The following is a 27,104-nucleotide window of genomic DNA, read 5'->3' as shown; positions in this document are numbered from 1 at the left end:
CAGACATTTGCTGGCGGTTTTTACAAACTCCCTTTTAAAATCATACTTCCTAGTTATTTTCGTGCATATCCTTGTAAAATGTGCATGTAGCTGTGTGCAGCTTTGTGTAGTTTCAGATAACTCATTAATTCACTTAAGACAGACATTTATAAACGCATTGAAGATAAGTCGCTCAAATGTGCAATCGACTTCTAAAAGCACTGGGACTGTGAGTATCCAGTATACACACAGTAGGCAGCAAGTACAATGCTTATATGCTCTGGTACATTTTTTAGGTGACTTTGCTCACTTCTCTCTTCAAATATTTGTGCATGCCAACACACCAAATAAACACATAAATCATTGTGTAGATGCAAGTTTTATTTCCTGGTATAAATTGAAATATTCTGTGTGCATTGCAGAACAAGAAAGAAACCTAGTTCAACAAACAAGAGAAAAGCCCCAAGCACTTGCAAAAGTGCAAGTGGTCTTGCTTCATTTCTCTTCAGAAATTGAGACCCGTGATACAACCACATTCTTTTGAAATTATAATAGAAAACCTGGAATGCACATGTATTTGAAGATTCAAACCCACTTTGCTTAAGTATGACACATCTGCATTGCCAGAAAAAGTACATCAACCACAAGGATGATATTTAGTGACAAAAAAAACACTAGGCCATATGCCTGTACTTTTTAACATATAACATTTGACAATAAAGGGTTTGTATTTATACCACCAGATGCAGCTGTAGTACTAACCCTAAATACTAAGGAAACATCGATGCAACATCACAGCTGCCATTTCTTGGAAGCAGGTAGTGTCCGAAAAGGCCTCTGAAAAATGGGTCTCAAAAATGTACAATTTTGGCCCCCTTTTAGAATTGGTGTAACTCCAAATGAATGTACTATACCTCGGGTATTAAACAGACGAGCATTTTAAAGGGAAAAAACTGGTAAAATAGATTCACCATATAGCAATTGCAGGTGCTGCTATCTCCATGTCAGATATTTTGAGAATGACAAGAATGAGATGCAGAAAAAAATACTACTCTGTGTGCATGTGCACGCGCGCATGGATAGGCAGAGCTCAAAGTTTGGAGTACACTTCCAAGATGAATGCCAAACTATTCTGCTGGGACTGTATGTGTGTGAGACTTAATGCAAAGATTGAGACAGCCGAAACTATCACAGTGCTGGAAACAAGCACACAGAGGGACTTCCACACGTGCTCATACACTATATATATATCTCTCACAAACATACTTTAATATCCACTCTGCAACATAAATACAGGCCTTACAAGCACTCTCTAAATGCATCTACGGAACCGAGAACATCGCCTTGCTCTGAGCTCATCAAGGTCTGGATGCAGTTCTGTTGAGCAGAAATGAAAGATGTAAGGTCTCGTATAAAAACAGCTTAAACGTCTCTGACATAACCACTTCATAGTAAATGTAAGTTTTCCCATGATTGGTTGAGCAAATAAAAAGTTTTACTTGGATGGTGCCTGCTGTGACCTACCCCCTGTGGGCACAATCTACATTCAGTCCAGTCTGTGCAGAGCACACAAGATGATGCTTTCCACTTGGCCAATATCCTGTTCTGCCTCATGCCTTCTGAGGTCAGAAGTTCCTGGTTGAGATCTAGTTTCTTTGCTGAAGGGATAGCTCGTGTTGGGATCAATACTAGCTGAATGTGTCCTTTTGCAGTCTTTGAGGGTCATGTACAATGCCTGTGGGTGACCAAGCATCCATTTGTGCCTGCTCACATGTTTTAGTTGACTCTGCAATGTGTGGATCATGTCTAGACACTGTGGACAGTGTCTTGTGTCTGTGATAGAAAGGAAATGTGGAACAGACAGCAAGAGAGGTAGAATGGTACTATGTATGTGCATATGTATAGGATATGCCTGATTATTCTTTCTTTTGCTCTATCTCATCCATCAAGTCATATTCCAAGTGCAGTGTCACTTGGCCAATAAACAAATTCTTATTCTTATTCATGTCCTCTTTGAGCTGTGTTGCCTCCAAGATTTAACTGTGCAGCTGTTGTGAGAAAGGCACAGACAGTTCAAATGACTAATGGGTGCATTTTATTTTTAATGATTAGACAAACTCAGCAAGAGAATACAAGTATTTCCAAATATTTGAATGTTTTTGAGAAACATGCCTCCAAACATCACTATTCACAGAAAGAAGAATCTATTCCATTTCATAAGCATTTAAACTGTCAGGCCAACACTCTGCTGAAGACTCTTTTAAGGTACTTTGGACAGCAGTCAACACCATGGTGGCCAGAGGAAGAACTGGTTTACAAAAATGAAAGTGTGGACTGACTTTGTGCAGGACCTGCTCACTTCACCCAAGACAGGCATGAGTGGCAGGTCTTGTCATCTGCTGCATCAATCCATGTGCTTCCCCCACCATGACCAGTTCCAAGGGATGAATGACGATGATGACAGAAAGTGGTCACAACATACAGATCAGACATGCATGAAGACATCTATGTTGTCAGGGCTATGGAGAGCTGGGACCATACGCTAACTAGGTGAATCTGTGAACATACATAAAATCATGCATTCAACCAATCATGGGGAAATTACGAAGGAAAAGAGAATAAAAGATGCTAGGAAAAAAAACCTGTTATAAAGACTTTTGGGCTTTACAAAGTGGACAGATTACTACTTGATAACCCAAAGATTCCACATAACCTCCATAATGAAAGTATTCGTTACTCATTAGAAAGAAAAGATTGCACACAATTTTCAAGATATATATTTTTTATTACCTCTACCTCTGAAGCTTTGAGGCTGTTGCATGCTCTCAAAAACAGCACGATCTAACTGCTCCTCCTCTGATAATCCTCCAGTCAAGTCCTGGTACATGTACTGGCTTTCTCCTGCAAATGGTGCTGATGACTGAGTTCCGCCTGTATAACCACGGTTGTACTGAGCATTGTAAGGTGTGTTGGCATTATAATTCCTGTTGTATTTCCGGCCTACGTAAGGGTCACTATATGGCCCAGTTGTTCTAGCCCATCGACTTCGTCTGTGTGCCTGTCCTGGTGTAGAGTTATGTAGTTTGAAATACAATGAATCTTCAAAACAAATCAGCAAGTCTAATAGACTATACATCCTGCCTCAAATTTTATTTATGCATGTCTCTCTTAATTTAAACAAGACATCATCAACAAAAAAATGGAAATTTTTTTTTATTTATAGTGGATACAAACATGAGTGAATAAGTTTGAATATGAATATCATAATTTAAACATGAACCCCTCACTTGACGGTTTCTTGAGAATCCTTAGACTATTTTTATTACAACCTCAAAGGTTGTTAACTTATAAGCAGAATTCCCTGTCAAATTATCTTCCAGTCATCTACACACAATAAGCAAATCCAAATAGTTAAGCAAAATATAGCCAACACTTGCTTGCATAGCGCATTATCCCTACTCTAATGGTAAACTCAAGTCGCTTAACAAAAATAAATAAATGCACTTTTACAGCACAGTCCACAGAAAACTTAATATCCAGATTTTCAGGCCTGTGGACAGTCTCCTAATATGACATTGCATGTTATTCCCTCAGAGCAGTTGCCATATAAAAATAATTCTGGAATCCAGGAAGTATGAGGACAAGGGTTTTTCTGTTTAGTCTGACCATGATCATTTACACATTGAAAAACTTGATACTAGCTTCATATGAGGCCACCCACCAATTGGATGTATTCACAGTTGTATGGAGTTAGTTTTAGAATCACTGAAAAATAGCCGAATTCTTGTAGTAGGATCATCAAGTTAGTTTTAAGTAACTGAGAAATAGCCAGATTCTGTTCAAGAATTTCCAGAATGAACTACTGGAGGCAATCAACAGCATGTTGGGGCAGTCATAGACTGTTTGCTGACCCCCTACGACTGTGGATAATGAATAACTCATAATAACTCAAGTTCACCAATATCTTAAGAACAACATTGGAAATAAAAGAAAATAGAGACAAACCATAATAGGGTGAGATGATGGAATTCATTATGGGCCCAAGAGGTCCTTTGATATACAGCAGCCCAACAATGATTCCAGCCAGGTGACCTAAGAGACACAATTTGCTATAATTAGGCTTAATGCAGTGATTAATGGTCAAACTGTTATCAAACACTGCATGTTAACTATAGCAAGGGAAAGTGCTTCATAATGTCAGAATGTGTCAAATGACTCACAGTGCACTGCACAAGTATTCTTCTCCCTCTATTTGCCCGTTTGGAAATATCAACTATCTGACACTTCAAGTAGTTTTACAGATCAATTTTATAAATCAGAAGGAAACATGATTGCTTCATGCATCCCAGACTTGGATGTACCAGATAAAATTATTTTTAAAAGAATTAGGGTAAAAAGCAAAACAATGAAAATACTAGAAAAGACAGTCCTTTAATCACATCCTACATTCTTAATGAGACGAGGAAAAAAGTGTACCCATAAACTTCACTAGACTACTGCTAAACAAATAAGCTGCTGTTATAATGTTAATGTGAGATAATATGCAACTCTGCATTTGTTAGCACATGTGCTATGACTGATCTCTTCAAAGCTAATCAATTAACCTGCCTATAGCCTCACAACAGGCAAATGTCCCACAAGGGACTTTAGAGCTACTGACAGCTACCCACAAGTAAACACCCATTACTAATTGGAGAAACAGTTATCCCTCCATTAATACCCACAGTGTATTACTAGTGAAATATGATGTAAGAAATTTCAAAAATGCCTATTAGACACGCACTGATATACATAAGCAAACAATCTCTTTCTCTCCAAAACTCTATTTAGAAAAGTGTTGCTTCACCTATAAAGGAGACATTTGGCACCAAGATCTGAATTAGCAAAAGTTCTACCCAGTAGATCATGCGTGCAGGGACTCGGATGAAGCCAAAGAGGTGATATTGAGTCTCTCGAGCATAGTGTGTTGTCACCACTTTCAGTGCAAACACAACACCTGCAACGGACATTCCATCAAGCAACTCAAACTGTGCCAGTCAGCTGCCACTGCCAAAAATGGTCACCCCATAAATTTGCAAAATTATAAATTTTAATTTGATAAAACATGAAATCACATTTCCTTTCAAAGTCTTGTCAGATTACACCATACACAAAAGGGAAAGCAGAGCATGGATAGGAAGTTGGGGCATTGGTGTCCGAGACTGAAGCTAACCAGATTGATGCCCATTGGCAAAGTGTTGTCCGCGCTGTGCACTTGACCCCTTAAAAGTTTGTGGAAAGGAAGATAATGTGGGAGGAGACAAATGGGTTAAGTGTAGCCTGTAACACCTCACTTCCCAATGACTTAAGTATTAAAAGATTATAATACTGCTTTTATCTTCTTTTGATCGTAAATGTGTACAGTCTGCAGCCATGTTTTTATGTTGGTCAGGGAAAACAATGTAACTAATGATGCAGCTATCAATTCAATCTTATCCCTGCAATAATCGAGTCTGAGCCCATGGTAAGGTCTCCAGTTTTAATTTAAGAGTTTTAATAACCAATAAGTTGAATATGAAATCATTTATGACAGACTACTAATGGTTATAATGCACTATCAAAGGAATAAATTTTAATCAAATGAAAATAAAATTACTGGTCACTGATGGCCCAAATCAATAAATGAACAGGCCCTTCCATTCAGGTAAAACAAAACTGGAAATTGTTCAAGTCATTAAGCTGCACGTAACAACTGAACACTGTCTCCTTACAACATTATTGCAACGCATCTAATTCTTCACCAATATGTTGCATGGCATTCTAGGGGGTAACTAACAACAAGCAGTCTGGATAAGAATAATGAGACAAATAAGAAATTTTCTTGTTTTTACCTGAGAAGCCAATTGCACATTGTGTAAGGTAGTGAATATCATCTAGCAATTCTGCTAACAGTACACCAAGGACCACGTAAAGCAAGCTGGACAAGACTGTGAACACTGAAAGCTGAAAGAAGAGAGAAAAACTATTGACAGAATAAACTAGCAAGTGTTAGGAGTACAAAAGAATAGCATTATTTTTCATTATGGAAATACAGTAATATAATTAATCTAAATGTCTTAATTAATACAACTAATCTTGCTAGTCCTTTTTCAACTTTATATCTGATGTATGAGAAGTAAAATCTATTTAGGACAAAATCTGATGCAAAGTGATTGGTATTTATAAATTTAGGAATATTTGTTAACACATCAATCTGATCTTGTTATATGATCACAAACAACACAAAAATTTGCTCACCACAATAAACAGCTATTTACACAACTATCTCACATGTAAAACACAAAAACACCTAAAATATGCACATACATTTTTGCCATCTTTCTCATGCTCACATTCACATAAACACACATAAGTATGCATATCTATGAAATGTACATGTACATAAAAGTGTGCACACCTCCCCATACATACTTGAATATATCAATGAAATATGCAATGTAGTGCTTTTTTTTTTTTTTATTGCATTGCATATGCCTTTTTTTACGGGTTCCTTTTATCTGCAGTGTTACTGGAAAACAAAAACAGAACTACAATGGAAGACTGCTTTTACTTACCATCCACAAAAAGTATATACTTCCAAATTTCCTTTCAAGGGTTCTTCCTTTCATCAGAAATGAGATCATGTTGAAGTATAGGTGCATATCATTGCCATGATATAAAGGGGCTAAAACGAGGCGTTTCCACATACCATTGTTCCAGACCATGTAAGAACTCACACACACAGAAGCTGCTGATGGAAAATATCTAGGGAAGAAATCCAAGAAGATGACAACCTGTAAAAGAAATTATTTAAATGTGTTATAAACACCATGTGGTTTAACAGGCTTTAAGAGGAAAAGAACGCTGATTTTAAATTGTTATTGGAAACAATATTTATATAATACTAATAAAGTAATAATAAATTATATAATTTAGTACAATAATTTTATATTAAGAAATATTAACAATATCACTTTTTTTCCCTCATGCTTAGTAACTTCATCAACTTAGAAGTCAATAATTTAAAATATGGTGCTCTTAGGTTCAAACAAATAAACTTTACCAAGTTTGTAAACAGGCTAAACAAAGACAAACCAGTTATAAGAATTCTCTTAGTCTTATCTCCTTTTTTCAGCAATGAGTCAGATGGCTGTATTTTTTATGATTTATCTTTTTCGCCTTTGTACTTTACCTGGCCAACTAATGCAGCAAGTGTAACTGTAGGAATCTCTGTGATCCCCAAGTTCAGAATCTCTGCACTCAGCAAAAACAGCCCCAGTCCCCCTCTTCTTGCCATGATTTTTAGTATGACTGTTCATTAAACGCTTTAACACCCTGTTAACATAAAGATTTTAAGTTAATCTAATAAATACGATAGCTATACATATCAAGATACATGTATTACTATTGTGCTAGCTGAATTAAAAAAAAAAAAAAAAAATAGGCACATTTCTGTTAAAATCCTGCATTTCAAGACAGTGTCTGATTATTCCTGTCACAATTTATACATTTCCTGCAAAAGATTATGCTAACAGCCCAGAATTTTCTTCAGCCTTCGGGGATCCTAGATCACTACATACGCAATTCAACATCATTCACACTGATTACATCAGCCTACTTGGCAATGTCAATAATGTTAATGAAACAGTTGGGCGTTTGTTAATTACTTACTGAACTTTATAGAAACAGGTGATAGTAACAACAGTCTGTTTATATTATTTCTGAACTTGTTGGTATACACTTCAAAATGAACAGTACAGCAAACAACAGAACTTCCACTGTGCTTTGAAAAAAGAAATAATCGCAAAAATCTTGTAAGAATGAAGGAATGAAACAACTACAGTACCTTGCACTAAACAGCAAATACAACGGTTAAGGCTGCAGTAACAAGTGGTTAGGGCAAGTTGCTGAAAGTTGTTTAGGTCCTGTACGATGATTTGATTCCCTCTTGTGATCTTAACGTCTGTGAGCAGACGGGGAGAACGCCGCCTTTTTCACCTCTCAATACGAGAGCTCTCGTGTCGTCTGCTTTCCTGCTGCTGCAGATTATTGCACTCCTCTCTCATACACATGCAGGTCATGTGTCATGGACAAATATAATATACTTACGCTATCGTCTTTGGCAATTTTTATCGGTAAATGATGCGCCATGTGCCCCGATAAGAGCTGCATGTTTGCTATACTCTTCTGCTATAATTAATATGTACTGCTATATATGAAAACCAAGGAATCACACAAAGTAGGCTTAGTAGAGCATCTTCATCTGTGATCTCACAATTGACATCAAATACAGTAATCCCTCGATATCGCGTTCCAGAACCAACCACAATAACCGAAAATCCACGAAATAGAAATGGTATATTTATATGTCTGTATACAGTATATATTAAATTAGGCTTTATATAAACCATATACCCATACTTTTACGCTACATAAACCTGTCCTATTTCCTTAATAACCATTCCCACACTGTTCTGCGCATGTACTGCACCTTTACAGTAAATAAAAGATCAAACACATAATATACTGTACAGTAGAGTAGTACGAAACAGTACCTGTAATAGAACGAAGGACGAAAAAGTACACTACGCGCCACTGTACTGAGCTAATCGGGGGCTGGGATACAACGCAGCACTCTGGTTGGTCGCTTCTCTAGCAACCAACCAATCGTGTGTTGCTTACAATTGTTCGTCGATTCGAAAAGGACTGACAGGGTTTGTTTTGTTGTCAAACTCAATTGTTGGTTGTTAACTTATGGATTTCATGGATTTTAGACCATCAGGATAATTAAGAATTTTTCCCAAATTAGTTTCAATATAAGGTTAGGCTATGTTCATTTGATGTGTGTATCCAAAAACATTTTCTGAATTGTATGAGAAGGATATATTAGAATTATAAAATATATAAAGCCCTTTTCTCTTTTGAAAACTATATACATGTACAAGAACTGTGTTACATAAAGTTTTGAACCTTAAATAATTTACCATTGCACACAGAGGTCACTGTACTATAGCACAGCTTGTGATATTGGAGATAAATTTAACTATATTTCACTGTGTAATAACTTTAAGACTGAAAGAACAAGAGTAATTCCTTAATTTTATTTTGAATATCCTAATGTTTTGGTCTTTGATTGGCCTACTTAATACAAGAGTTTTTGCGGTTAAATGCTTTACATTCTTACTTTGGCATGTGTTCCATTGTAACTAATCCCAGAAAACCTAAGATATAAACTCAATAATGCACTCGAAACTGTGCATTAATGAAAATTTGTTGAACAACTTGAGCTATGCTTTCGAATACAAAATTCGCTTACTTAACTCACCAACCCGGATGGACAAATGAGAACAAAAGATGTAATTATACAATAATTTGAACAACTATGTACATGTTTAGATGAAAGTTAAAAAACATAATGTAAACACAAAAATTTATATAATATATAGAGAGCTAATTTGTAATCTCCCTTTGATACCGGTCCGTGCCCATTTCTCTCTCTCTCTTTTAGCTACACAAATGCACGTACCCACAGACATAAAATAAAGTATCCAATTAGTACATCATTTAAAAATAAGAATCTGTACATCCTCTTACCACTAGAAATTTTAGGGCTTTGTAAGGAAGGAAGATAACAAATCAGAGAGATTGTAGGTTTTTTTGCAAATATAGAGAGACGTTTTGTTCCAGCTCAGTGTGAAGAAGACATCTGGTTCACTCTCCTTTTCCATCTTCTTCACAGTGACCTGGAACAAAATGCCTCTCTCTTATTTGCCAGAAACCTTATAAAAGTCTCCATAACATGCACACACACACATAAAAATATATCACCACACCCTATTTTATTTATACGATTTTGAATTAATGAAAACTTGATAAGGCCAAGTAGTTTTTGTCAGATATTCTTGATGCTTCAAGAATGTTCTCATAAAGCCAGGGATTTTAAATCTCTACGTAATTGGACAAAAGATATACATGCTATATCATGAGAAACTGTTATATTAATTATTATTTTTTTTAATGGACTGATTTTTTTTCAAGGACTTGTACTTAAATAAAACTTTTTTAAGCCAGACTTTTGATTCCATCAGAACAATTCATCTGAATAAAATTGGGATTAAAAAAACTTTAAATTTTGTTTCTTTGGAATTGTTTTAAGTTTTAAAAACAATTTGTGCAACTAGCCCCATACACGTTTAAAATAAAAGCATTCATATATGCTTTAATTGGAGAAAGTCCTTCACCGCATTAATGCTTTGTTTCTGTAGACAAGACTTTAAAAAACTGTACATACATTCATTCACAAAATCATATGCACTAGGAGTGCACATGCAGACTGTCAACAAAGAAAACAATGCAGATTACGAGGCACGTGTCCTTCTTGGGAAAATCTTATTCGCAGGCCACGGATATACAGGACGTTGAGTATGAATTGACCTCACGACCATGTGGCAACCACACTATGAGCTGCCGTCATCACAGGTTGCTGCGAGGACACCGCTTCATTCCCCATTCTCCAAGACGGAGGTACACAGCAACTGAAATGTTATAAGTCTGGCTTTCTTCACCTTGAATTATACCCAATTGTAAATTTGTGCTATAAAGCTAATAATTATGCAGGCGACTTGAGGATTCAATGCTGACTACAATGTCACTACAGAAAACCGTTTGAAAAGGAAGAAGAATTGTCATTTACACTACTGTCTACAGATTGCATCAGGCTTTTGGGTTAAGGAGAACTGTTGTGTACAGTGTTTCCATCAGAGGATGGCTGTATTGTGGGTGAAAGAGAGTCGTCCTCTACATCGCTGCTAGTATATTGTAGCTGACTGGTGGGCAAAAGAGAAGTAGAATAGTCATTTCCAGTAGTGTCTACAGATTGTTCTGTACAGTGCTGTTGTCAGAAGGAGATTGTATTGTGGGTGAAAGAGAATAGTCATCTACATTGCTGGTATATTGTAGCTTTCTGGTAGGCGAAAGAGAAGTAGAAAGGTCGGTTATGCTGTTTATTGTAAACTGTGGCTCGTTAGTGGGGGAAAGAGACGGAGAGAATTCTTCTACACTGTCGGCAGTGAATTGTGACTCAGTATACTGCAACTCGCTGGATAACGAAGGAGAAGAAGAAAGGTCTGCTCTAAAGTTGGAAGTAGAGAGCAGTTGGGTTGTTGGTAAAGGAGAGCGAGAATAGTTAATTATACTACTGCCTGCAGATTGTAGGTAACTATTAGGAGAAGAAGGAGTACTGTTGGGTACAATGCTTTCGTCAGAAGACGGTTGTATTGTTGGCGAAAGAGAATTGTAGTCTACATTGATGCCTGTATGTTGAAGCTGTGTTGTGTGCAAAAATGAATTATAAAGATCGGTTTCTATTGTGAGCGAGCCAGGATCCTCGACAACAATGCTGACAACAGATTGCAACTCGCTGAAGGGCGAAAGGGAATGAGACTGTACCTCGTTGGATAAAGAAAGATAATGAGTAAGGTCTGCTATAAGGTTGGAAGTAGACAGAGGTTGGGTTGTGGTTAGAAAAGAAGGAAAATGGTCATTTATACTACTGACTGCAGATTGCAGGTGACTTGTGGGCGAAAAAGGAGAACCGTTGTGTACAATGCTTTCGTCAGCAGATGGGTGTATTATCGGCGAAAGAGAAATAGAAAGGTCGGCTACACTGCTTTCAGTAAAATGTGGCTGGATGATAGGTAAAAGAGAAGCAGAATAATCATTTCCAGTAGTGTCTAGAGATTGCTGCTGACTTGTAGGCACAGAAGAGGGTGAAACTTGTTCTACAACGCTGCTGTGAGAAGAGTGTCCTGTGGGCGAAAGAGAATAGTCCATTACACTGCTGACAGTATACTGCAGCTCGCTAGTCCGCAAAGGTGAAGCAGAAAGGTCACCTGCAATGTTGGTAGTGGACAGCGGTGTAGTAATGTGTGAAGAGGAAGGAGAATTTACACTACTGCCTACAGATTGCAGTGTGCTTGTAAGCAAAGAAGAAGGAAAACCTATGTGTACAATGCTTTCGTCAGAAGACGACTGTATTGTCGGCGAAAGAGAATAGTCCATTACACTGCTGTCAGTATATTGGAACTCGCTGGATAACCAAAGGGAAGGAGAAAGGTCTGCTATAAAGTTTGTAAAAGACAGCAGTGGGGTTGTGGGTAAATGAGAGGGAGAATCGTTTATTATACTACTGCCTGCAGATTGTAGGTCACTTTTAGGCGAAAAAGAAGGAGTACTGTTGGGTACAATGCTTTCGTCACAAGACGGTTGTATTGTGGGTGAAAGAAAATTGTAGTCTACATTGCTGCCTGTATGTCGCAGTTGTGTTGTGAGCAAAAATGAATTAGAAAGATCGGCTTCTATTATCAACGATGCAATATTGTCGACTACAATACTGACAGCTGATTGCATCTCGCTGAATGGCGAAAGGGTAGAAGAAACGCCGGATACACTGTTGGTAGTGGACAGTAGGTGGGTGGAAGGTGAAAAAGAAGAGAAAGACTCAATCACACTACTGCCTGCAGACTGCAGGTGACTTGTGGGAGATACAAAAGGTGTAATGCTCTGTACACTGCTGCTGTCAGGAGGTTGTATTGTGGGTGAAAGAGAATAGTCATTTACACTGGGTCCAGTATACTGCATGTCGCTGGATAACGAAAGAGATGGAGAAAGGTCTGCTATAAAGTTGGTAATAGACAAGGGTTGGGATTTGGGGGTAAATGAGGAAAATGGTCATTTATACTACTGACTGCAGATTGGATCTGACTTGTAGGCGAAAAAGAAGGAGAACCTCTGTGTACAATGCTTTGATAATTAGTTGGTTGTATTGTGGGTGAAAGAGAGTTGTCGTCTAAATTGCTGCTAATATATTGTAGCTGTCTGGTTGGCGAAAGGGAAGTAGAAAGGTCATTTACACTGTCTCCTGTAAACTGTGGCTCATTAGTGGTCAAAAGAGAAGGAGAGAGTTGTTCTACACTGTCGGCAATAACTAGTATCTCGGTGGTTAAAACAGCATAAGGCGAAATGTTCTGTATCATGCTGCTGGCGAAAGGTAGCAGCATTGTGGACGAGAAAGAACTGTGAACTATACTGCTTCCAGCTGATTGCAGCTCGGTGGAGGGCAACAGAGAAGAAGAAAGGTCGGGTACGCTATAGGTAGTGGACAGCAGTTGGGTTGTGGGTAAAGGAGAGAGAGAATAGTTTATTATACTACTTCCTGAAGATTGTAGGTCACTTTTAGGCGAAAAAGAAGGAGTACTGTTGGGTACAATGCTTTCGTCAGAAGACGGTTGTATTGTGGGTGAAAGAGAATTGTGGTCTACATTCCTAGTATACTGTAGATTTCTAGTAAGCAAAGAGAAGTAGAAAGGTCGGTTATGCTGTTTTCTGTAAACTGTGGCTCGTTAGTGGGTGAAAGAGAAGGAGAGAGTTTGGCTACACTGTAGGAAGTAAATTGTAGGTCCGTGGTTAACAAAGTATGAGGAGAAACGGTCTGTACAGTGCTGCTGGTGAAAATGGGCAACATTGTGGACGAGAAAGAATTGTAGACTAGACTGCTGCCAGCTGATGGCAGCTCGCTGGAGGGCAACAGAGAAGAAGAAAGGTCGGGTACACTATTAGTAATTGACAGTGCCTGGGTGGTGTGTGACAAAGAAGAGAAAGTGTCATTTACACTACTGCTCTCAGATTGCAGCTGACGTGTGGGAGATACAAAAGTTGTAATGCTCTGTACTGTGCTGCTGTCAGAAGGAGGTTGTATTGTGGGTGAAAGAGAATAGTCCATTACACTGCTGCCAGTATGCTGCACCTCTCTGGATAACGAAAGAGAAGGAGAAAGGTCTGCTAGAAAGTTTGATGTAGACAGAGATTGGGCTGTGGGTGAAAAAGAGGAAAAATAGTCGTTTATACTACTGACTGCAGATTCCAGGTGACTCGTGGGTGAAAAAGATGAAGAACCGTTGTGTCCAATGCTTTCGTCAGGCTGTATTGTGGGCGAAAGAGAAGTAGACACGTCGACTACGCCGTTATCTGCAAACTGTGGTTCATTAGTAGGTAAAAGAGAAGAAGAGAGTTCGGCTACACTGTCCACAGAGACTTGAAACTCGGTGGTTAAGAAGGTATAAGGATAAATGGTCTCTAGAGTGCTGCCGGTGAAAAGAGGCCGTAGTGTGGACGAGAAAGAACTGTGGACTATACTGCTACCAGCTGATGGCAGCTCGCTGGGGGGCAACAGAGAAGAAGAAAGGTCGGGTACGCTATAGGTAGTTGACAGCAGCTGGGTTGGGGGTAAAAAAGAAAAGAAAGACTCAGTAACACTACTGCCTGCAGATTGCAGGTATCTTGTGGGCGATACAAACGGTGTAATGTTCTGTACAATGCTGCTGTCAGAAGGAGGTTGTATTGTGGGTGAAAGAGAATGGTCATTTACACTGGGTCCAGTATACTGCATGTCTCTGGATAACGAAAGAGAAGGAGAAAGGTCTGCTATAAAGTTGGTAGTAGACAATGTTTGGGTTTTGGGTGAAAAAGAGGAAAAATGGTCATTTATACTACTGACTGAAGATAGCAAGTGACTTGTGGGCGAAAAAGAAGGAGACCCGTTATGTACAATGCTTTTGTCAGAAGACAGATAAATTGTCGACGAATGAGAGGTAGACAGGTCGGCTACACTTTCAGTAAAATGTGGCTGGGTGATAGGTAAAAGAGAAGCAGAATAGTCATTTCCAGTAGTGTCTACAGATTGCAGGTGACTTGTAGGCACAGAAGAGGGTGAAACTTGTTCTACAACGCTGCTGTGAGAAGAGTGTCCTGTGGGCGAAAGAGAATAGTCCATTACACTGCTGACAGTATACTGCAGCTCGCTAGTCCGCAAAAGTGAAGCAGAAAGGTCACCTGCAATGTTGGTAGTGGACAGCGGTGTAGTAATGTGTGAAGAGGAAGGAGAATTTACACTACTGCCTACAGATTGCAGTGTGCTTGTACGCAAAGAAGGAGAACCTATGTGTACAATGCTTTCGTCAGAGGACGGCTGTATTGTTGTCGAAACAAAATAGTCGATTACACTGCTGTCAGTATATTGCAACTCGCTGGATAACAAAAGAGAAGGAGAAAGGTCTGCTATAAAGTTTGTAAAAGACAGCAGTGGGGTTGTGAGTAAAGGAGAGGGAGAATCGTTTATTATACTACTGCCTGCAGATTGTAGGTCACTTTTAGGCGAAAAAGAAGAACTGTTGGGTACAATGCTTTCGTCAGAAGACGGTTGTATTGTGGGTGAAAGAGAATTGTAGTCTACATTGCTAGTATACTGCAGATTTCTAGTAAGCGAAAGAGAAGTAGAAAGGTCGGTTGTGCTGTTTTCTGTAAACTGTGGCTCGTTAGTGGGTGAAAGAGAAGAATAGAATTCTTCTATACTGTGGGCAGTAAATTGTGAGTCAATATACTGCAACTCGCTGGATAACGAAAAAGAAGAAGAAAGGTCTGCTAGAAAGTTGGTAGTAGACAATGTTTGGGTTTGGGGTGAAAAAGAGGAAAAATGGTCATTTATACTACTGACTGCAGATAGCAAGTGACTTGTGGGCGAAAAAGAAGGAGAACCGTTATGTACAATGCTTTTGTCAGAATAAATTGTCGACGAATGAGAGGTAGACAGGTGGGCTACACTTTCAGTAAAATGCGGCTTGATGATAGGTAAAAGAGAAGCAGAATAGTCATTTCCAGTAGTGTCTAGAGATTGCTGCTGAGTTGTAGGAGAGGGTGAAACTTGTTCTACAACGCTGCTGTGAGAAGAGTGTCCTGTGGGCGAAAGAGAATAGTCCATTACACTGCTGACAGTATACTGCAGCTCGCTAGTCCGCAAAGGTGAAGCAGAAAGGTCACCTGCAATGTTGGTAGTGGACAGCGGCGTAGTAATGTGTGAAGAGGAAGGAGAATTTACACTACTGCCTACAGATTGCAGTGTGCTTGTAAGCAAAGAAGAAGGAGAACCTATGTGCACAATGCTTTCGTCAGAGGACGGCTGTATTGTGGGCGAAAGAGAATAGTCCATTACACTGCTGTCAGTATATTGGAACTCGCTGGATAACCAAAGGGAAGGAGAAAGGTCTGCTATAAAGTTTGCAAAAGACAGCACTGGGGTTGTGGGTAAATGAGAGGGAGAGTCGTTTATTATACTACTGCCTGCAGATTGTAGGTCACTTTTAGACGAATGAGAACTGTTGGGTACAATGCTTTCGTCAGAAGACGGCTGTATTGTGGGTGAAAGAGAGTTGTAGTCCGAATTGGTGCTGGTATATTGTAGGTGTCTGGTTGGCGAAAGAGAAGTAGAAAGGTCGGTTGTGCTGTTTCCTGTAAACTGTGGCTCATTAGTGGTCAAAAGAGAAGGAGATTGTTCTTGTACACTGTCGGCAATGATTAGTAGCTCGGTGGTTAAAACAGCGTAAGGAGAAATGGTCTGTAGAGTGCTGCTGGCGAAAGGAGACACTAGTGTTGACGAGAAAGAACTGTGGAATTCACTTCTTAAAGCTGACTGTAGATCGCTGAAGGGCAACAGAGAAGAAGAAAGGTCGGGTATAGTAGAAGTAATAAACAGTGGCTGGGTGGAGTGTGGTAAAGAATAGAAAGACTCAATCACACTACTGCCTGTAGATTGCAGATGACTTGTGGGCGATACAAAAGGTGTAATGCTCTGTATGGTGCTGCTGTCAGAAGGAGGTTGCATTGTGGGTGAAAGAAAATAGTCATTGACACTGCTGCCAGTATACTGCAACTCTCTGGATAACGAAAGAGATGGAGAAAGGTCTTCTATAAAGTGGGTAGTAATTTTGGATGAAAAAGAGGAAAAATTGTCATTTAAACTAGTGACTGCAGATTGCAGGTGACTAGTTGGCAAAAAAGAAGAAAAACCGTAGTGTTCAAGTCTTTCGTAAGAAGACGGCTGTATTGTGGGTGAAAGAGAGTTGTGGTCTACATTGCTGCTAGTATATTGTAGGTGTCTGGTTGGCGAAAGGGAAGTAGAAAGGTCGGTTACACTGTTTTCTGTAAACTGTGTCTCGTTAGTGGGTGAAAGAGAAGGAGAGAGTTTGGCTTCACTGTAGGAAGTAAATTGTAAGTCCGTGGTTAACAAAGTATGAGGAGAAATGGTCTGTACAGTGCTGCTGGTGAAAATGGGCAACATTGTGGACGAGAAAGAATTGTGGACTAGACTGCTGCCCGCTGATGGCAGCTCGCTGGAGGGCAACAGAGAAGAAGAAAGGTCGGGTACACTATAGGTAGTTGACAGTGCCTGGGTGGTGTGTGACAAAGAAGAAAAAGTGTCATTTACACTACTGCTCTCAGATTGCACCTGACGTGTCGGAGATACAAAAGTTGTAATGCTCTGTACAGTGCTGCTGTCAGAAGGAGGTTGTATTGTGGGTGAAAAAGAATTGTCCATTACACTGCTGCCAGTATGCTGCACCTCTCTGGATAACGAAAGAGAAGGAGAAAGGTCTGCTAGAAAGTAGGAAGTAGACAGAGATTGGGCTGTGGGTGAAAAAGAGGAAAAATAGTCGTTTATACTACTGACTGCAGATTCCAGGTGACTCGTGGGGGAAAAAGATGAAGAACCGATGTGTCCAATGCTTTCGTCAGGCTGTATTGTGGGCGAAAGAGAAGTAGACAGGTCGACTACGCCGTTATCTGCAAACTGTGGTTCATTAGTAGGTAAAAGAGAAGATGAGAGTTCGGCTACACTGTCCACAGAGACTTGTAACTCGTGGTTAAGAAGGTATAAGGATAAATGGTCTGTAGAGTGCTGCCGGTGAAAAGAGGCCGTAGTGTGGACGAGAAAGAATTGTGGGCTATACTGCTAGCAGCTGATGGCAGCTCGCTGGAGGGCAACAAAGAGGAAGAAAGGTCGGGTACGCTATAGGTAGTTGACAGCAGCTTGGTGGGGGGTGAAAAAGAAGAGAAAGACTCAATCACACTACTGCCTGCAGATTGCAAGTATCTTGTGGGCGATACAAAAGGTGTAATGTTCTGTACACTGCTGCTGTCAGAAGGAGGTTGCATTGTGGCTGAAAGAGAATAGTCATTTACGTTGGGTCCAGTATACTGCATGTCGCTGTATAACGAAAGAGAAGGAGAAAGGTCTGCTATAAAGTTGGAAGTAGACAATGGTTGGGTTTTGGGTGAAAAAGAGGAAAAATTGTCATTTATACTACTGACTGAAGATAGCAAGTGACTTGTGGGCGAAAAAGAAGAACCTTTATGTACAATGCTTTTGTCAGAAGACAGATAAATTGTCGACGAATGAGAGGTAGACAGGTCGGCTACACTTTCAGTAAAATGTGGCTGGATGATAGGTAAAAGAGAAGCAGAATAGTCATTTCCAGTAGTGTCTACAGATTGCAGGTGACTTGTAGGCACAGAAGAGGGTGAAACTTGTTCTACAACGCTGCTGTGAGAAGAGTGTCCTGTGGGTGAAAGAGAATAGTCCATTACACTGCTGTCAGTATATTGGAACTCGCTGGATACCCAAAGAGAAGGAGAAAGGTCTGCTGCAAAGTTTGTAAAAGACAGCACTGGGGTTGTGGGTAAATGAAAGGGAGAATCGTTTATTATACTACTGCCTGCAGATTGTAGGTCACTTTTAGACGAATGAGAACCTATGTGTACAATGCTTTCGTCAGAAGACGGCTGTATTGTGGGTGAAAGAGAGTTGTAGTCCGAATTGGTGCTGGTATATTGTAGGTGTCTGATTGGCGAAAGGGAAGTAGAAAGGTCGGTTACACTGTTTTCTGTAAACTGTGGCTCGTTAGTGGGTGAAAGAGAAGGAGAGAGTTCGGCTACACTGTAGGAAGTAAATTGTAAGTCCGTGGTTAACAAAGTATGAGGAGAAATGGTCTGTACAGTGCTGGTGGCGAAAATTGGCAACATTGTGGACGAGAAAGAATTGTAGACTAGATTGCTGCCAACTGATGGCAGCTCGCTGGAGGGCAAGAGAGAAGAAGAAAGGTCGGGTACACTATAGGTAGTTGACAGCAGCTTGGTGGGGGGTGAAAAAGAAGAGAAAGACTCAATCACACTACTGCCTGGAGATTGCAAGTATCTTGTGGGCGATACAAAAGGTGTAATGTTCTGTACACTGCTGCTGTCAGAAGGAGGTTGTATTGTGGGTGAAAGAGAATAGTCATTTACGCTGGGTCCAGTATACTGCATGTCGCTGTATAACGAAAGAGAAGGAGAAAGGTCTGCTATAAAGTTGGTAGTAGACAATGTTTGGGTTTGGGGTGAAAAAGAGGAAAAATGGTCATTTATACTACTGACTGAAGATAGCAAGTGACTTGTGGGCGAAAAAGAAGAACCTTTTATGTACAATGCTTTTGTCAGAAGACAGATAAATTGTCGACGAATGAGAGGTAGACAGGTCGGCTACACTTTCAGTAAAATGTGGCTGGATGATAGGTAAAAGAGAAGCAGAATAGTCATTTCCAGTAGTGTCTACAGATTGCAGGTGACTTGTAGGCACAGAAGAGGGTGAAATTTGTTCTTCAACGCTGCTGTGAGAAGAGTGTCCTGTGGGTGAAAGAGAATAGTCCATTACACTGCTGACAGTATACTGCAGCTCGCTAGTCCGCAAAGGTGAAGCAGAAAGGTCACCTGCAATGTTGGTAGTGGACAGCGGCGTAGTAATGTGTGAAGAGGAAGGAGAATTTACACTACTGCCTACAGATTGCAGTGTGCTTGTAAGCAAAGAAGAAGGAGAACCTATGTGCACAATGCTTTCGTCAGAGGACGGCTGTATTGTGGGCGAAAGAGAATAGTCCATTACACTGCTGTCAGTATATTGGAACTCGCTGGATAACCAAAGAGAAGGAGAAAGGTCTGCTATAAAGTTTGTAAAAGACAGCACTGGGGTTGTGAGTAAAGGAGAGGGAGAATCGTTTATTATACTACTGCCTGCAGATTGTAGGTCACTTTTAGGCGAAAAAGAATGAGTATTGTTGGGTACAATGCTTTCGTCAGAAGACGGTTGTATTGTGTGTGAAAGAGAAGGAGAGAATTCGGCTACACTGTAGGAAGTAAATTGTACTTCGGTGGTTAACAAAGCATAAGGAGAAATGTTCTGTACGAGTGCTGCTGGCGAAAAGTGGCAGCAATGTGGACGAGAAAGAACTGTGGACTATACTGCTACCAGCTGATGGCAGCTCGCTGGAGGACAACAGAGAAGAAGAAAGGTCGGGTATGCTATAGGTAGTGGACAGCAGCTTGGTGGGGGGTGAAAAAGAAGAGGAAGACTCAATCACACTACTGCCTGCAGATTGCAGGTGACTTGTGGGCGATACAAAAGATGTAATGTTCTGTACATTGCTGCTGTCTGAAGGAGGTTGTATATTGGGAGAAAGAGAATAGTCATTTACGCTGGGTCCAGTATACTCCATGTCGCTGTATAACGAAAGAGAAGGAGAAAGGTCTGCTATAAAGTTGGAAGTAGACAATGGTTGGGTTGTGGGTGAAAAAGAGGAAAAATGGTCATTTATACTACTGACTGCAGACAGCAAGTGAGTTGCTGGCACAGGAGAGGGTGAAATTAGTTCTTCAACGCTGCTGTGAGAAGAGTGTTTTGTAGGCGAAAGAGAGTTGTCGTCTACATTGCTGCTAATATATTGTAGCTGTCTGGTGGGCGAAAGAAAAGTAGTAAGGTCGGTTACACTTTTTTCTGTAAACTGTTGCTTGTTAGTTAGTGAAAGAGAAGGAGAGAGTTCGGCTACACTGTCGGCAGTGACTTGTAGCTCGGTGGTTAAAATAGCATAAGGAGAAATGGTCTGTAGAGTGCTGCCGGCGAAAGTTGGTAGTATTGTGGACAAGAAAGAACTGTGAACTATACTGTTACCAGCTGATGGCAGTTCACTGGAAGGCAAAAGTGAAGGAAAAAGGTCGGGTACACTGTTGGTAATGGTTATCGGGATGTTGGTGGGTGATAGAGAAGAATAATTTATACTACTGCCTAAAGATTTCAGTTGAGTTATAGGCAAAGGAGATGGTGACATTTCCTGTACAGTGCTGCCGTTATAAGGCTGCATTGTATTCAAAAGAGAAAAGTCGGTTAGACTGCTGCCAGTAGATTTTATTTTGCTTGGTAGAAAAGCAGAAAGTTCGGCTACTATGTTGGCAGTGGAGAACGGCTGGGTGCTTCCGTCAGAATAGGGTTCGTCGGTTGTAAGAAAATAGTCGACTGTACCTCCGCCAGTAGATTGCATCTGGGTTTTCATCGAAGAATAAGAAGAAATGTTTGTTACATTGATGCCGCCTGATAGTTGTTGAGTTGTGGACACCGTTGAAAATACCGAAACACTGCTGTTTGAGAAGGGTATGTAGGTACCTGAGATGAAAAAATGTGTATTGGTTGAAAGAAAATCAGTTAAGTCATCCCTATTGCTGCTGAGAAAGGACGGCTGAATTGACATTGAAAATGAGTTGTCGGAAACACAGTCGGATGACTGGGATGTGGGAGCAGAAGAGTAGCTGCCTCCACTGTTTTCGACGTTGACCGTACTAAACGACTGCAGAAGAGATGACTCAGGTACACTGCTTTCCACAAAATTCATCTGAGTAGTAGGGAGAAGAAGAGTAAAAGAGCTGGCTTCAGGGATGGTGGTGGAGAGCTGAATGGTAGAAGAATCGGCTTCTGTTTGACTTGTTGTCTTGGTAGTAGAGTTGACGGTTATGTAAATACTTGAGGTGGTCTCTGTTGATTTTGTTGTTCCTGGAGAGGATTCAGATATGTTTATTAATATTAGGATAATTTTGTGATTTTTTTAAAAGTATATTTATAGCAGTAAAGTTATCTAGAAGTAAATGTATATGTACCGTCTAGGAAAAAATCAAAAGAAAATAAAGAAGCCGTTTTAATAGTTTACCTTCTTTTACTTCGTTGATTTCGATAGTTGTTGTGTTTATCACCCAACTTGTCTGATTACTTTCGTTTTGGATAATTTGTTTTACGTTCTTTTGTATATTTTCTGTCGATACGTCTCGTGGGGTTTTTAAAAAGAGATGGAAATCCACCTTAATGGATCCATTGCTGAAAACAGAGAAATTTGTGGTAATGAAAATATCTAATAATCACACTACTTAATTGTTACAAAAATGAAAATTTTTAAAATTAGTTTTTAATCATAAAAAATTCTTTGAATTCCAGAAGCTTACATGTTGAAAAATTAGTAGTAGTAGTATTCAGTACTTTGATGACTGGAACCCGATCATTTCCTGTCTTGAAGCCCTTCATGCCAGTCCCCTGTGAAATGAAGTTGGGAAACAGTGTTGATGCCACAGATTCTTTTCTTGAAATGGCCTGTCTTTTCGCCCCTTTCTTTTATGTAGGTCGTAAGACAACATAATTTTGTTTTGTATAGCTATTTCAGCTATTTTTTCTGCAGTGGTGGCATGATTCCTTTTTTTATTTCTTGATGTCCGTCTCTACGGCCAATATCCTGATCTTCAGGTAGGGTAGTGAGGAGGTCTGTTTTCATTCTCTACTTAGTTTGATCAGCTCAGACTCAAACTTTTATACATCTTTGACATTATTCTTAAGTTACTTCTCTTAAGAAGTGAAAGATAATATTTGTAAATCGTACTGATTATTTTGGAAAGTTTTTTCTCTACCGACAGTCATAAACATCATGATATTACTCAGGTTGACAACTGTGCAGTTCTGGTATTGTCCCGCCTTTTCATTGTTTCCGGCTTTATCAATCATCTTCTGCATCTGAAAATGTAAAAACCTCTTGAATACAAAATAACATTCATTTCCCTTTAAATCTTAGTTTGAAGGAGATAGGATATGTCTTTCGCTCCCTATATAATTGTTAATACATTCAGTTTAGTATCTTAGTAAACATTATTGACTTACTTTAAACATCATGTCTGTCATAGTATATACTTATTTGAGAAAGTAGTTTTAAACGTTATAAAGTGTACGAGTGTAGATATGTTAACTTGGAATGTGAAAGTGTATATTTACATGTATAGATGTACATGCCCATGTTGACATGTATCCTAGTGTACTTACAGTATTAGTACCTTAAATTAAGACAAGAAATCTTAAAAAAGAAAATGCTCATAAATATTAAAGATGAATTTTATATCTTAAGAAATGACTAGTAACTATAAGGATTTTTTCTAGATAAATTCATTAAAAGATCTTATCTTTTACGGACTAAACAGTCAAACTTTCTTTAAAACAAAATCTGTCATAGCACGAAGACTTTCAAGAATTTCTCTATTTTTCTGGTTTCGGTGGAATAAAAAACAAATGTGCAACATAACATTTTCTCACCATGTTGCAAAACTCTTTTTGAAAATTTATGTAGTCAGTTGACGAGTGGTTGCGCATGTCATCCGTAAAATTTTTATTCGTGATGACCAGGCTCGCGCTGAACTCTAAACATAAAACGGTGCAAGTGCTTCAACAAAAGACATTTTACAGGTTTTTTTGTTTGGTTTAAAGCCTTAGCATGCTTCTCTCTCACATAGAACACGCACACATCCGACATGATACTACCGTCAGAGTGATAATTTAACCTTGAGTGCTACTTCAACCATCGGAACTAGTCAAGACCACCTGAAATGAAGCATAAATATTTACCTCTCATAGTCAAAGGACCTGCAAGAAACCATGTATACACAGCGAACAAAGAAATTATTTCACAATAGTTCACAGCCTTCAAATCTTCTGTAAATCTTCAAAGCATCTTAAAGAAACAATGCATACACACATTACTTCAACATGTTTTACAATCTGGCAAAAAGCATTCTGTTGTCTGTAATATTGGTGTTGATCCTAATCATATTAAAATATCCTCATGTTTATTTAAAGTCTGTGTATTATGGTAGGTTTTTTTTAAAGTTGTATGAGACTTACTTTTTCAAGTAAAAGGTAATTTCCTTAGTTCGCGAATTCAATGACTGATTAACATTTTCGAAGTGCATACTTATTCTTTCAAGAGTCAGACTAAAGAATTGATTGATAAATAAAAATTAACATTAAAATATGCCGGATATCAACTACACAAAAGGAAAAAAAAAACTAAAATTATAGTATAATTATTTGTGTGTCACTGGGGAATGACTATGCATTTCTGTTCCTCTGTCTAACTTTTTTTTTTTACCTTCACCGTACTTATTCAAGTGTAAACCTGAGGTAGAGTGGTATAGCGGCAATGGAAGGTTAAGCAAAGTACTTCTTCAGGTTATTGCGCATAAAACACAGGCATAATTCAAGTTGATGTTTTTTTATCTTGGTTAATCATATCATTGTTTACATTATAGATAATCACACACGTCTCTAATTTCTATCACTCTTGCTCCGAGACGAAGAAGAGAGTGAGAGAGAAGAGGGTGATAAAATAAGGTAATCATTTTTATATACTGGAGCTCTAGGATATCGGCTTCCAATTTTTAAGTAAGATATTTAGATTATAGAAGTATGTATTTAAGTTAAGGTTAGCGCTCGGAAGTCTGTGTTTAATCATTATAATGTTTTAGTGGAATGAATAAAAAATGCTGTTGCCAGGAAGAACAGTTTGCTGGGTTAGGGATTACTATCATTTGGCACCTGTCCATTCTTCCTGCTCCTTTTTAAGACATTTGTTTATTTATACACAACATGTCCTTCTGTGCAGGGCCGCCGAGAGCCAGCCCGGGCCCCGGGACAGACGACCTCTCCGGGCCCCTTGTACTTGTAATCGTAAATTATTTTCCCAGTATATAATGTAAAAAAAAAATCCACTGACCAAGACCGGGCCCCCTTGACAGCCGCGGGCCCGGGTACACCAGACCCCCCTGTCCCCCCCTCTCGTCAGGCCTGCTTCTGTGTAGCTAGAAGACGCGTTTCCCAGTAGATCGAGTAGATCGGGTAGGTTGCTCCTGTTTATGCCTGGTAGAGGGTGCCCATCTATATTCTGTCCTTAATGTCTCTCTTCTCCCACCCCTTCTCTCTTAATTTAGAATGTTGCGCGTCTTCCTGGTGAGATAGGTCGAGTGGGTCCTCGGATATTTTGCGGGATAGAAGAAACCAATCCCGATGTCCGGGTCGTCTCATTGTAGAAGTAAAGACCATAACACAAAACAATCAAGATTAGAGTTTTTCTAAAAGGGAAATAACTTAAAGAAACGTTTGTTTACTGGAAATAGCAGCAGCGAAAGAAACAAGATAATACCAGCAACTTCCTCGCTGCTTTGGTTCTTGTGGGTCCTGGTAGTCAAAACAACAATGGCGGCGACAGCCGAAGACACCGCCACAAAGCAGGCAAGGACGACAGCAATGATGATGCACCGGCGATGCCGATGCCTTGGCTTCTTTGTCTCGTCTTCGATCTTGTTGTAAGGGCGTCCTCTGGCATACTTTCGATCTCGAAAGGGACGAGAAAGCTCGTCCGACCAGTCATAGGTGGACGAAAACCTTTGTGTGTCGGTGAGTGGCAGGGTCACGTGACTGCCTCTAAAGGCGAGGGAATGTCTTCGCTGTCCCCATGGTGACAGGTAGGAAGGGATGAACCTGAAGGGTAGCGAACTTGTGAAGGATGATGATTGCGCATCCTGGGTGTGAATCTGTTTCCATAAGAAACGTCAAAAATTGTTGATCCGTGGATATTTCATTTTATCAGTACTGTATGTACAAGTCTGTGTAGATTGAAGGGTCATTGTTTGTTTGTGTATTGTCAAAACACGTACGTGCACGCGTGTTTTTCAGACATTAAGTAGAGAGAGGGAGAGAAAATATACAAAGTCAGCTTTGCATATATATATATCCACAGAAGAGAAGGCCCCCTAGACCGCAAATGCGCTGTTCATCCAGCAGTGAAAGAATACAGGGAATTAAAAACGTTCCAGATGTAGCTGAGGACTTTCGGCTCACTTATAGCCGCTTGGCTCTGAGATGCAATGACCTTTGCACTTCCTTGCTGCACCCTCCCTTTTTGTAAAAGGAAACTCAAATCGCTATATTGTTCACGTTTGCTTTGGGTAAAATGTGTACTTAGCTTTTTTTTTGTTCTGTATAGCCTTGCTTTATAGAACCAGAGAGGCTACAAAATTGACTGCAGAAAGCAAACATCAATAGTACACATACTCTGGAACAATCTACAAATATAACCTATGTTGTTTGTGTAATCGAAAATAATATTTTTGCCAAATTTGGTGGGAGGGTCGAAGAAACGAATGTGATGAGTGATAAAAAAGAAAACAACACAAACACATACATCGCCACACTTTGCCTTATCTCCTTTTCTCTCTCTCTCTCTCGCACGTACACACGCGCACCACACGACCGACAACTAAAGCCTCAATAGTTTCGAATACTCACAGATGCCTTGGGAATGGAGAAGTCAGTGAACTGTTTGTCATTGTTAATCTTCAGCACCCACCCTGGTAAAGAAGTGGTATCCTTTTTGTCGTTCATTTCTGTTGTTGCCGTCGTTCACTGCTGGGAGTTCTTGGAACGTATATCCGAGTATATATGGGTACCTTTTTCCAGCATTATAAATGTAATTTAAGCAAGTGTCATTTTAAAACTCAGAAAAAATTTTTACTGTATTTTGGACTATTCCTTGATAAGTTTTATTCTAAAGTTATTACAATTTTCTTCTGATAGTGGAAGTCATATTTAAAAAAATGATTTCAAAGAAAGCATAAATTTCAGATCGGTAGAATCGCTGTTTCTTAATTATATTTTTTATTTGTTGTTACCTCAACTAGTTGTTCATACTGCAGTTCCTGATCACCACACCAGCAAGATAAGAGCACTGTGGAGCGTGTAGCGCCAAGACTTCTGCCTGAGTACAACTGAAACATAACTTGCGGAACTCTCGTAACTGCAGCTGGTTTTGATAGAACTGACGGTTTTGTCAAAGTTCAAACAGATAAGACATGAATTAGTTTTTGATCCGAAAGCAGAGACGTCTGTGACATCCAGAAAAGGTTAGCTCCTCTTATCTGGAAATGCTACAAACAAAGTTTAAAACTTTGGTAGTCAAGCGCTATCTTGCTAGTATCTCGCTCTCTGGAGACACTTGTTTACTGTTGTCGTTAATGTTTTCAAAGAAGCAAGGAATAGATGCAAACATTTACAG

At 39.5% G+C, this 27,104-nt stretch overlaps 3 protein-coding genes across 7 annotated transcripts; all 3 read right to left on the bottom strand.

The window, feature by feature from the left end:
• Positions 1-345: 345 nt before the first annotated feature.
• LOC112555069 (rhomboid-related protein 4-like) lies at positions 346-8,001 on the bottom strand. 5 transcript variants are annotated; one of them, XR_003097397.1, is made up of 9 exons: positions 7,844-8,001; positions 7,190-7,332; positions 6,573-6,791; positions 5,850-5,961; positions 4,826-4,975; positions 3,985-4,071; positions 2,770-3,042; positions 2,319-2,535; positions 346-1,356 (listed from the first exon to the last, which is right to left on the bottom strand). XR_003097397.1 is itself a non-coding variant. In XM_025223234.1 (8 exons), the coding sequence occupies exons 2-8, from the start codon at positions 7,292-7,294 to the stop codon at positions 2,522-2,524; spliced, it is 960 nt and encodes a 319-aa protein (XP_025079019.1). In that variant the 5' UTR covers positions 7,295-7,332; positions 7,844-8,001; the 3' UTR covers positions 346-2,521. The 5 variants fall into 5 exon arrangements, 4 of the variants coding, with proteins under 4 accessions (XP_025079019.1, XP_025079017.1, XP_025079020.1 ...); XM_025223234.1 differs by having other exon boundaries at positions 346-2,535; XM_025223232.1 differs by lacking the exon at positions 2,319-2,535.
• Positions 8,002-9,985: 1,984 nt separating this feature from the next.
• Positions 9,986-12,907, bottom strand: LOC112555068 (chitinase-like protein PB1E7.04c). The gene has a single exon (XM_025223231.1). The coding sequence runs from the start codon at positions 12,634-12,636 to the stop codon at positions 10,867-10,869; it is 1,770 nt and encodes a 589-aa protein (XP_025079016.1). The 5' UTR covers positions 12,637-12,907; the 3' UTR covers positions 9,986-10,866.
• A 9,135-nt stretch (positions 12,908-22,042) lies between these two features.
• LOC112555492 lies at positions 22,043-25,421 on the bottom strand. Its single transcript, XM_025223925.1, has 6 exons — positions 25,379-25,421; positions 25,194-25,343; positions 23,312-23,415; positions 22,643-22,741; positions 22,217-22,270; positions 22,043-22,057 (listed from the first exon to the last, which is right to left on the bottom strand). Exons 1-6 carry the CDS (start codon positions 25,419-25,421, stop codon positions 22,043-22,045), a joined length of 465 nt encoding a protein of 154 aa, XP_025079710.1.
• Positions 25,422-27,104: the final 1,683 nt, after the last annotated feature.

Source organism: Pomacea canaliculata, linkage group LG14 (genome assembly GCF_003073045.1).
Source record: "Pomacea canaliculata isolate SZHN2017 linkage group LG14, ASM307304v1, whole genome shotgun sequence".
NCBI lineage: Eukaryota > Metazoa > Mollusca > Gastropoda > Architaenioglossa > Ampullariidae > Pomacea > Pomacea canaliculata.
The sequence above is the reverse complement of the archived record's forward strand: the minus strand, read 5'-3'. Positions and strand labels throughout refer to the sequence as shown.

Excerpts from the sequence above, each read along its gene's own strand:
- LOC112555069 (XM_025223232.1), bottom strand. The coding sequence starts at position 7,294 with ATGGCAAGAAGAGGGGGACTGGGGCTGTTTTTGCTGAGTGCAGAGATT. Across the intron at positions 6,792-7,189 it reads TTGCTGCATTAGTTGGCCAG|GTTGTCATCTTCTTGGATTT; the intron begins GTAAAGTACAAA and ends TTTCTTTTACAG. Across the intron at positions 4,072-4,825 it reads GCCAAATGTCTCCTTTATAG|GTCACCTGGCTGGAATCATT; the intron begins GTGAAGCAACAC and ends TGTGTCTCTTAG.
- LOC112555068 (XM_025223231.1), bottom strand. The coding sequence starts at position 12,636 with ATGCAGTATACTGGACCCAGTGTAAATGACTATTCTCTTTCACCCACA.
- LOC112555492 (XM_025223925.1), bottom strand. The coding sequence starts at position 25,421 with ATGACTGGTCGGACGAGCTTTCTCGTCCCTTTCGAGATCGAAA. Across the intron at positions 25,344-25,378 it reads CGTCCCTTTCGAGATCGAAA|ACGAGACAAAGAAGCCAAGG; the intron begins GTATGCCAGAGG and ends ACAAGATCGAAG. Across the intron at positions 22,742-23,311 it reads AAAAAGAGTTTTGCAACATG|ATGCAGAAGATGATTGATAA; the intron begins GTGAGAAAATGT and ends TTACATTTTCAG.